The sequence below is a fragment of the Canis aureus genome, chromosome 13 (genome assembly GCF_053574225.1).
Source record: "Canis aureus isolate CA01 chromosome 13, VMU_Caureus_v.1.0, whole genome shotgun sequence".
NCBI lineage: Eukaryota > Metazoa > Chordata > Mammalia > Carnivora > Canidae > Canis > Canis aureus.
In genome coordinates, this window is record NC_135623.1 from 59,430,314 (window position 1) to 59,441,474 (window position 11,161).

The 11,161-nt window shown below is 42.2% G+C and overlaps 1 protein-coding gene across 3 annotated transcripts; it reads left to right on the forward strand.

Annotated features, from left to right (window-relative positions):
- Positions 1–551: 551 nt before the first annotated feature.
- Positions 552–8,269, forward strand: NPY2R (neuropeptide Y receptor Y2). 3 transcript variants are annotated; one of them, XM_077846471.1, is made up of 3 exons: positions 554–755; positions 5,131–5,243; positions 5,583–8,269. In XM_077846471.1, exons 2-3 carry the CDS (start codon positions 5,153–5,155, stop codon positions 6,299–6,301), a joined length of 810 nt encoding a protein of 269 aa, XP_077702597.1. In that variant the 5' UTR covers positions 554–755; positions 5,131–5,152; the 3' UTR covers positions 6,302–8,269. The 3 variants fall into 3 exon arrangements, with proteins under 3 accessions (XP_077702595.1, XP_077702597.1, XP_077702596.1); XM_077846469.1 differs by having other exon boundaries at positions 552–755; positions 5,131–8,269; XM_077846470.1 differs by lacking the exon at positions 554–755 and adding an exon at positions 2,947–4,042 and having other exon boundaries at positions 5,131–8,269.
- Positions 8,270–11,161: the final 2,892 nt, after the last annotated feature.

The following is an 11,161-nucleotide window of genomic DNA, read 5'->3' on the forward strand; positions in this document are numbered from 1 at the left end:
TCTAAATAGGGTTTCTGGCAACGCCCCCGCTCCCTGAGCCAGCCGGGCTCGGGCATCCCCGGGGGGGGCGGGGGGGGCTCACGGGGCGCGGGCGGCTTGGGTCGCAGCCGAGGAGCGGAGCGAGGGACCGGGAGTCAGATTCCCGAGAAAGGCACAGCGTGTCGCCTGTCGCCGCTGCGTTCCCGTCCTACGGAGCTTCGCCCGGAGCCCGAGCGCACGACTCGCCAAGCGCCCGCCCGCGTTGGAGGGGACCCGCGGGGGCCTCGCCGGGGTCCGCAGGCGCCCCCGCCCCCCCCCCCCCGGCTGCAGCAGCGCCCGCCCCGCCGCCCCGGGAGGAGACCCACAGAAGGCGGGGACACCCCTCCGCAGGCAGGTCGGGGGCTTCCTCGGACCCCACCGCGCGGGACCGGCCTCCACGTCGGCCCCCTCGGGCGTCGCCTTCGCGCTGGGCGGGGGCCGGGACCGGGGCCGGGGCGGGGGCCGGGGCGGGGACCGGGGGCGCAGACGCCCGGAGCTCGGTCCCCGCGGTCCCCGGGGAGGCGCCGAGGCCGCCGTTGCAGGCGCGGGCGGGGTCCGCGAGGGGGCGCGGGCTCGGACCGCGGGTGTGCGCCGTCGCCCCGCACCTGCTGCACCTGCCGCACCTGCCGCACCTGCTCCTGTCCGGGGACCAGCCCCCGCCGGGCTGAGCCCCAACCCGGGGCACGTCCTGGGAACGAGGACCCGCCGGGACGAAGAGCTCTGGTTCTGACAAGAGGGTATGGCCGAGGTCTTCCATGAGTGACTTTTTTTTTTTTTCCCTCTCATTTAGAGTGAAGGTGGGGGTTGCGGGGAAACCATCACCATTTTCTACTTTAGCTCGAATGTTCCTTTGCTGCCGAGGGTTCTTCTTCTTTCCTTGACCTTTAGAGACAGGGCATCATCTTTTCCGGAGCAGCAGGTTGTTACCATTTCTGTCTGTCTGTCTCTCTCTCTTTTTAATTTAATTTTTTAATTTAATCAAAAGGAGGTCCTATTGGATTCTCCAGGGCTGTTCAAGAATAAGTACATCGTTTGTTTGTTAGTTTGTTTGTTGTACATTTGTTTTAAGCATTGGCTGGTTTTGCACCCGAAGGGCTCACCCACTGGGTCGGAGCATCTGGTGCACGAGAAGGAGGCAAAAGTAAAAGCTTTAAAACGTTGCGCAGTGGGGGGCACATCGGTCGAACTCGGTGAGATGACACGGACGATGCTGTTGGCAAGGGGGAGCCAGAAGCTCAGACACAGGGAAAAGTGATCCCTTACCAGACCCTTAGGTGAATATTTTCAACTTTCGGCTTAGGAAGCAGTCATGTCTTGCATGTGGCATTCTAAGAGTCCACTCCCCTCTCCCTAGGACTAAGTGTAAGGTGTGTGGTGTGATTTCTGGGTCCCCCCCCCCGCCCCCGGGAAACACTCCTGGAAGATTTTTGAGATTGTCAGGGGGTTAAGTCTCACTAAGGCCAACCTGCGGCAATAAGAGTCCTGTTGCAAAAAGCCCCGCAAATGTAAATAGAGCAGAAATTGGTTTCCCACTCAGGCAATTTGAAGTTCTGTACTTCTGAAAAAGGAAACTTGAAGTCCTTTTCCTGCTCTACAAACAAATATTTCTGTAACAGAAACTCTGAGGGTTCCCTTGTTCAAGAAAACTATACTATTCACAGTTCTTAACTGACTTGACTGATGATGATGCTTCCTATTGCCTTGTTTCAAAAAAAGGGTTACTTATCTTTTATTTTTTTTTGTGCTTTTGGGGTTTTAATCAGTCAGTTTCCTCCATGCACTCCCTTTTCCTCTTCCACCTTTCCAGAAGCCCAATCATAAAATCATAAAATGATACATTCTCCAGGGAGAGCTCTGACCTGGCTGAAAGCCAGCAGCAGTGTGCTTGAGAACAGTGATTAGTGCCCATATGCAAATTGGCTGTGGATCAATAACCATTCCTGCAGAGAAGTTTAAATAAAGGGGCTCTGAAATAGAGAAAATAGAACTGAAAAGAAAAACCCGAATAAGTTAATACATAAACTAATATCCTTCTATCTCAGGCTTACTCTCAGTTTAGCTTGTGGCAAACCTCAAACCCAGACCTCGTGGAGTCTTGTTAATCCTGCTAATGAGTTGTCAGGATTGACTAATTGGGTTCTTTAAAGTCTCTTTTAGGTTAGGGAAATGGTATTGCCTATCAAATAATACACTCCAAGATTTAGATGATTAGTTTCACTTTTTTTTTTCTAATTTCTAGAGAATAGAGGCAAATAAAAGAGAGGGTCTAGGCTCCTTGCAACAAGCTATTTGAAATTTATGCAGACAGAACCAGACTATATCAGTAAAACAAATATATGAGTATATGGAAATCTCTCTGCAATAAGGCTCTTATAAGTGTGTGTGTGTGTGTGTGTGTGTGTGTGTGTGTGTGAGCTTTCCTTATGGTATATACTGACTGGAAGTTTTTAATGCTTTAATCAGAGATTGATTTAAGAGAGACCTTGGAACAGCTTTCTTGCAGAGGCAGTTACCTAAGAACCAGAAAATAAGCACAAGGACGTCATTATCAGTGCAAGGATTTCTGTAAAGACAATCAGCTTAAGGAAAGGAATTGTTTGTATTTTGCTGACTTCGAGTATTCAGTAAAATTATGCTTTCCTTTAGCTTCACATTTGTTTTGCCAAATTATTAAGTACAATTAATGTGTTAGATAGTGTGCTAAGAATTAAACAATGGATGGAACAGATCCAGTTTCTGTCCTGAAAGGGATTGCTGTGGTGGGGAGATAATTGCACTGTGGCTTGTGTTTCTTGCAATAGTAGAAGTGAACACAGATTGTTGGGATAACTGAGAGACTCCCAGTTCAGAGCAGGGAAAGCAGAGAGGCATGAGAAAAGCTGATGCATTGCTGGAATAGGAAGTAGTTTAGTATGACAGGAGATAACATATGTATTGACATGTCAGGAGAGATGAAGCCAGAGGATGGGCAGGGATGAGTTCAAGAAAAGTTTTGTATGTCATATAATGGAGTTGAGATTATCTTCTCTAGGCCAGTGGTATCAACCTACATGTGCAGAACCATCAGTGGGAGAACAAATTGATGAAAGCATGTATGCATGGTATCTATCAGCAGATCATGCAAAACAGAACCTATTTGAAAATGTAAGTCATGCAGAGACATGACTACACAAGTGATGGAAGCCAAACAGGGGATGCTGAGGCCACTCAAGGATTAGCAAGAGCAGAGAGTCGATAGTACCTCCAGCAAGGGGGACACAGGGAGTAAGGAGGTGGTGTGACCAAAGCCCAGAGACCAGGGCCATCCACTGGAAATAGAATCACTATGGACTAGTCCTGTGGGATCCAGAGCCACAGAACAGCTGCTGAGTCATTGTCCAGAGGAGAGAGGGAGGGAGAAGAATACAGGGGCTTCTCCCTTTCTCTGGCTTGTAAGTTCCTGCCAATGCCTCCTATGACCAAACTCAGGCAGCCTCCGGATGACTTGGGGGCCTGGAAATATAGTCTGTGAGAGTTAGCCCTCCAAGAGGAAGGGTAAGGGATGGAGCTGGGGGCCCAACCAGGCGTTGTTCTGTGGGCTGAATAAATATGACTCACCTACCAATGTAGGTAGATGCTATTATGATTAATAAAAACCAAATTTATTTAAAAGAGGTTCTGATGAATGGTAGCAGCCTTTTGTCATTATGACTGCATTCAGAACTTCTATGATGTTGGGCTCTGGATGTTTTTACAAGCTTGAAAAAGAGAATTTCCTATTTGAAACCAGTAGGCTACATTGTTTTAAGCCATCTGGAGACATGGGTGAAGTGATATGACCCCATCTGAGTTTCAGAAAGACAATTTTGATGTCACAGTAGGCTCTCTCTAGTCAAAGGTAAGAGCCTGCGAGTGAAGGCACTATCCTGTTGTCATTCTCTTCGGCACAAACCCTGATTCCTGACATAGGTTTGTGAATGCTTGCTGAATGCATGTTAGAATAAGTGTAAGCATCACAAGGGCGGAGCCATCTGGCATTTTGCAGGTGCTCATTTATTATTGTTAAGTGAATGAATGAATGAAAGCAAGAGATGAGGAAGTGAAATAAGTCAGAAGACCAGTAGAGTAACTGTGGTAAGAAATCAAGAAGGACAAAATCAACATGGTAGAAATGATGGGGACCATCGAGAGAGGTCTGTAAGGTCAGGCCGAGGGTTCTCTTAGGTGTGGGAGCTAAAGGAGTTGACAAAGCCTAGGGTGGTTACCTACTTTTTAACTGTACATGGCGTAATCCATAGGGATAGCATTGACTGAGGTAGGGCATGCAGAAGGAAAAGTCTTGGTGAGTGCAACTGGGGAAGAAAAGGGTCAGAACTTTTATATTTAGAGGTCAGAGAGAAATATACTTCAGATTCAGACATATTTTTCGTATAGATCCTGTGTGGGATTCTGCTGCATGTCAGTAGGAAGTTGATTTCAGATCATAAAAAAAAAAAAAATAAATAAATAAATAAAAAAAAGCAACGGTTTTACACAGGCTGCCTATTTTTAACACTAACCCAAACACTAGAAGAAATGGCTCTGGAATGGAATCTACTCAGTTTATCTTAAATATGTTATACTTCCAAGGTCCCAACACCACGCAAAGGGTTATACTTCCAAGGTCCAGACACCATGCAAAGGGTTTTAATATTTTTCTCTTTTTTTGTGCAATTTTGTTGCTATATTTATAAACTGAAAGCAGTCAAGATATTGCAGATGATTTTTTATCTACCTTAAAATTAATTTGAAGAGTTTATAGGAGTTCTAAGATTAACTGGCAAAGTTTCTAACATTCATTCCACTTAAAAATAGATTGGCTCAATTGGGTAGCATTCTCACCGTACTACAGGTATTACATTTTACCATCATAATATACATTTCAGGGACCTGGTTTAATTCATCTATATTTGTGAATAGACTTATTAATGAGCCCGCTTTATTAAAATGTTAAACTACGTGCAATTTTAGGGATCAGGGGATAGATATTTTGAGTCCTAATCAAAATGAAACCATTCCATTTGTGACATTCCTTTGTGTCACTCTTGTGTTTTCCTTGTTCCATATTTCTTATTCTTCTTTTTTTAATTATAGGTTCTTGTTCTAGTTGCTGAAAATGGGTCCAGTAGGTGCAAAAGCTGATGAGAACCAGACAGTGGAAGAAATGAAGGTGGAGAAGTATCATCCACGGCAAACCACTCCTAGAGGTGAGCTGGCCCCTGACCCTGAGCCAGAGCTTATAGACAGCACCATGCTGATTGAGGTACGAATTATCCTCATTTTAGCCTATTGCTCCATCATCTTGCTTGGGGTAATTGGAAACTCTTTGGTGATTCATGTGGTGATCAAATTCAAGAGCATGCGCACAGTAACCAACTTTTTCATTGCCAATCTGGCTGTGGCAGATCTTCTGGTGAACACCCTGTGCTTGCCATTCACTCTTACCTACACCTTAATGGGGGAGTGGAAAATGGGTCTTGTCCTATGCCACCTGGTACCCTATGCCCAGGGCCTGGCAGTACAAGTGTCCACCATCACCTTGACAGTAATTGCCCTGGACCGGCACCGTTGTATCGTCTACCACCTGGAGAGCAAGATCTCCAAGAGAATCAGCTTCCTGATTATTGGCTTGGCCTGGGGCATCAGTGCTCTGCTAGCAAGCCCCCTGGCCATCTTCCGCGAGTATTCTCTCATTGAGATTATTCCTGACTTTGAGATAGTGGTCTGTACAGAGAAGTGGCCTGGTGAGGAGAAGAACATCTATGGCACCATCTACAGTCTTTCTTCCTTGTTAATCCTGTATGTTTTGCCTCTGGGCATCATATCTTTTTCCTACACTCGTATCTGGAGTAAACTTAAGAACCACGTGAGCCCTGGAGCTGCCAGTGATCACTACCATCAGCGAAGGCAGAAAACCACCAAAATGCTGGTGTGTGTGGTGGTGGTGTTTGCGGTCAGCTGGTTGCCTCTCCATGCCTTCCAGCTTGCTGTCGACATTGACAACCAAGTCCTAGACCTGAAGGAATACAAACTCATCTTCACCGTGTTCCACATTATCGCCATGTGCTCCACCTTTGCCAACCCCCTCCTCTATGGCTGGATGAACAGCAACTATAGAAAGGCCTTCCTCGCAGCCTTCCGCTGTGAGCAGAGGTTGGATGCCATTCACTCCGAGGTGTCTGTGACATTCAAGTCTAAAAAGAACCTGGAAGTCAAAAAGAACCATGGCCCCAATGACTCTTTCTCAGAAGCTACCAACGTCTAAGGAAACTCTGGTGTGAAGCTTGGTAGATGAATTCTGACCAGAGCCGTCAATCTGGTTGAGGAGGGCTCCCAGGGGCATCCTGATTTCCCATTTAAAGGAAGAAACAGAAGATCGAAGTGGAAGCATCTGCAGTGTAATCTGTGGAAAACTGGTTGGCAGAGGCTAGGTAAAAATACTCATATTCAAAGATACAGTGAACAGTTTGCCTCCAGTTGCTTGGTTGGTAGGTCAAAGTAAGAGTAAAAGCAGAGAGAAACACTTTGGCTATTTTCCAGAATGAAGGAAGCCTGAATGAGGAATTGGCATTATCAGCATTGCTAAAAAGCGGTGGCTAGATAGGTTGCCCTTCAAATCTTATCAGGGCTTCGACCGGGGGTGATGTGCTGTTCACTGCCCCCCTCATCTGATGAAAGGACTACCCAAGATCAATTTCCCTAGGAAACTGAGGGCTGTTTGTTGTATTTTTTAATAAAATTATTCTTCCTATGGACTAATCCTTCAGAGAGCATTACCAATTATTTGAATGACTTTCAGGAAATAAGCTGAAATTTGCTAGATAATCAGTGTTTTGACCAGTGATGGGGGAAATCTTTAACACTCCGCTAGCCAGTTGTTCTTGAAACCAAGTGCACGTTTAGTGAAAACTTGCTTCAATTTAGAATTGAAGGTGGAAATTCTCAGAATTGTAGAAATGCAAACTGTCACTTAGTTTCTCATTTCAAGTTGTGACTGCTTTCTATAGATACTATATACTATTTACATAGCAGAAGAGTTGTATACTCAAAACCTTTAATCACTGCTAATTGTTCTTTTTTTTTTTTCTTTGAACATGTGCTTTCCTGTGTTGGGACTCAATCTGTCTTCACTAAAAATTAATACAGATTGGGAGATAATATTTTTGTGGCATTTTGCAACATTTTGTGGTTATTTGTAAATGGTTTTTGTATAGATACATACATAGCTCTAATGTGTTTACAGAACAGTGTAGTGTTGTTTTTTGAAATTCATCTTCCATGGACCCATTCAGAATTAGTAAAACAATATAATTTCATCAAAATGCAACCCATCAGGTAAGAAATATTAAAAACGTTGTATTCGTTCCACTTTGCAAACGTTCTATTGAGAACCAATTTCAACATAAATTATCCTCCTCTCAAAATAATTAGTTATGTATTTTGGTTAACTTATGAATATATACATAATAAATTTTTACTGATAAATAGTGGCGTGTAGATGCTACAGTGTTTTTCATTGAATGATTTTTGTGACTATTATTTTTATTTCAATAGTACCCAGCCACAGATGTTAAAACCCTAGTACATTTATGAAAACTCATTGAGATGTTAAAATATTTGTACTCGTTTGGAGGCTGTTAAAGAAGTTTCATTATAATCATATTTTGTCAGTATGGCTGATTTTGTGAAAAATTTCTTAAATTTTAAAAAAGCTTCAATATAAATATTACATTTAGTTACAAACACTAACTTTATGAACTGGAGAGTTTCATTTTATGGATATATTTAAAATTCATACCATGGCTCTTGCTGAATTATTTCCAATGCCCTCTTGGAATACTGAAAAAGAATGGAAACAGTGGAAGACTAATTAAGAAGAAAACAAAAAATAATATACACGTAAATATCGTGAATGGAGGAATTGATTTTTCTGTTGGACTTGACATAACTGTTCAAGAAGAAGCTTTTTGTCCTCTAAATAGGAGTTACTTTGCTTAAGATGCTAATAGATAACTGTGGTTAAAGGTTTTTTTTTCCCCCTCTGGGAGAATTCTTACCTTGTAGGTAATGTGTATGTATTGTATCACTAGTTGTAGTAGTAAATTATTAGAATCTAATTAATGATCCAATTAATATATGTGATCTAATTAATTCTGTTAACTCATTAACAAAATATCTTTTTATGTAGTGATTTTCATCTGTTGAAATAAAAGACTTTGGGAAATTAGAGAAATTGTATGATTTTTATTTTATTTGTATTTTTAAAAAGACTGTACTTACTTATTTGACAGAGAGAGACACAAAAGGGGGGAGCAGCAGAGGGAGATGGAGAAGCAGGCTCTCTGCTGAGCAGGGACCCTGATGGAAGGCTCGATTCCCAAACCTTGGGATCATGACTGGAGCCGAAGGAAGAAGCTTAACAAACTGAGCCACACAGACACCCCATGTGTGATATTTTATATCAGAGTTTCTGTACAAGATGAAATAGTAAGCTTTTGACACAACCAACAAAAGGAAAATAGTGGTGAGTCCTAGACAATTTAGCTCTCTTTTCTTCCTGTGCATGAACGTGAGTCAATGGGTTCACTCTTACGGCTGCAATTATAGTCCCTATTTTGACAGTGTTTGAATCTAAGACCAGACTTTCTTCCAGACTTCAAACCCTTCAATCAGCTGACTTGACATATCCACATGGGTGTCTCATCAGAGGGTTAAATCCAGCATGTCTATAACAGAACCTGCTATTTTGATCCGCACCTCACTTCCTCTCCACTGGTATTTCTTTCCTAATCATAATGCTGCTATCCATCTAGTTCCCCAAAGCCTTACATTTTGGAGTCACCCTTGACTCTTAGGTTTCTTTATCACACAGGTCCAATCAATTCCCACATTTTGTTGTAATTCCTAGATGTTGCTTGAATCAATTCATTTTTCTTCATCCCTGTGCTCCCCACCATAGTTCAGGTTGTGATTATCTTCCCAGAGTGGTATTATCTCTCATCTGGTTTAATGTTGCAGCTTCCTAATTGGTCTCTCTATATCCGGTGATCTTCCTATCCAATTTTTACCCACTAGCCAGAGTGATTTTTAAAAACCCAAATTTTATCAAATCAACTTTTGATGAAAACTCTTCTATGTCTTCATCATTTTAATGATGAAGTCAAAATCTTTTTATGACTTGGAAAGCTGTTTAGTACCTGATTCTATTTATATGTTTTATCCCCTGCAAATTATTTTTCTATAATCTTTGCTGCTAGGTTTTAAGCATATGAGGGCAGGGGACAGGGACCGTTTAATCATTGTGGTACCGCAGGTACTTGCAGGTTCTAGCACCAATCAGTGATCAGTAAATATCCCTCAAAGAACCTGAGTCGATGAGTCAAATATATCTTAAAGCCAGTATTTGAAGATAGATCTGTAAGACTGTAAATCATAAGCTTTTACCAGTTTTGTTATACAATTTGTAGGAAACAAAGGTTTTAGCCATGCAGGATGGAGTGAAGATGCATATGTTTTCAGGATTAGGTTTTTTTTTTTTTTTTTGAAGGCCATTAAGTATAGACACTTGCATAATTGGAAAGGGCTCTGTACATATGCTCCATTTAAGGTTTCCTCAAAATTATCTAGAACCTTGCATAAAGGAAGCATGGAAGGGTCAGTGAACTATACTAAAAAGAGTTATGATTCAGATAGCTAAAAAGAAGCCATGCTAGGTATTTCCAGCAAAAAGTCATTTAATACAAAAAATTAAAATTTTGCAAAACCACTTGAAGAGCTAGAGAAGTGAAGGTGAGGAAATTGAAGAAGCTGACATTGAAGAAACTGGGAAGTGCAAAATTAAATGAAACCACTACTAATGCCTACAACAGAGAGTGGACAATGCACAGGAAAGAGTACAGATTTATATATTAAAATGTTATTACCTCCTAATGTCTATTGATATATTAATGGACACACACACACACAATGGAATATTACTCAGCCATAAAAAATAATGAAATTTTGCCATTTGTGACGATATGGATGGACCCAACATGGATGGGTATTATGATGTCAGAGAAAGACAAATATCATATGATTTTACTTTTATATGGACTCTAGCAAATAAAACAAACAAATAAAAAGCAAGAGCAGACCCAGAAATACAGAGAACAGACGGTTGCCAGAGGGGAGGGTGGTGGAGATGGGCAAAATGGGTGAAGGGGATGGGAGGTGCAGGCTTCCAGTTATGGAGTGGAATAAGTCAAGGGGCTAAAAAGTATAGTATAGGGAATATGGTCAATGTTTTTTTTTTTTTTAAGATTATTTATTTATTTGAGAGAGAGAGCATGAGAGATAGCAGGAGAGAGAGAGCACAAACATGGGGGAAGGGTAGAGGAAGAAGCAGACTCCCTGACCAGCAGGAAGCCCAATGTGGGACTCAATCCCAGGACTCTGGGATCATAACCTGAGACAAGGGCAGATACTTAACCAACTGAGCCACCCAGGTGCTCAATGGTCCATCATTTTGTAATTTTTTTCTTTTGTGACAGATGGTAGATACACTTATGGTGAGCACAGCATAACATATAGACTTGTCCAAGCACTGTGTTGTACACCTGAAACTAATGTAGTATGTGTCAACTATATTTCAGTTCAAAAAATCTTACTGCCTCCTGCTAAGCCCATAATCCTGCCCACCCCTACCATAGACTCAATAATTCCTTTTGCTTCTCTTTTGCTTTCCAAAATTCATGTGAGTATCTCTCATTTGTGGAATATAACTCTAGCCTTGCTGGTAGGGATTTTGGGGGAATGTAGTTCTTAGGTTTCTATCCCCTGAGATACAGGGAGAGCATGGAGGGGAGAATATGTTGTCTAATTGCTGTCAGACAATCTGGCAATCTTGAGAATTGCCCAAATGGTGTAATTTCTAGTTTCAACCTCATTCTCTCCTTCTTAATGCTTTTTTGGGTCTTTCAGAGTTTTTCGGTGATGCAGGTTGACTGTATCTTTTTTTTTTTTCATTTTCTGTTTTCAAAGCCAATGTGTTAAAGATACTCTTTAAAACTGTTCCATTAGCACAAATGAACTGACAAGCAAAATATAAGGAAAGACCTTTTTCTTCCCCCTATGGTAGGTTGAT

What these genes read in the sequence shown, in the direction of transcription:
- NPY2R (XM_077846469.1), top strand. Translation starts at nt 5,153, where the DNA reads ATGGGTCCAGTAGGTGCAAAAGCTGATGAGAACCAGACAGTGGAAGAA.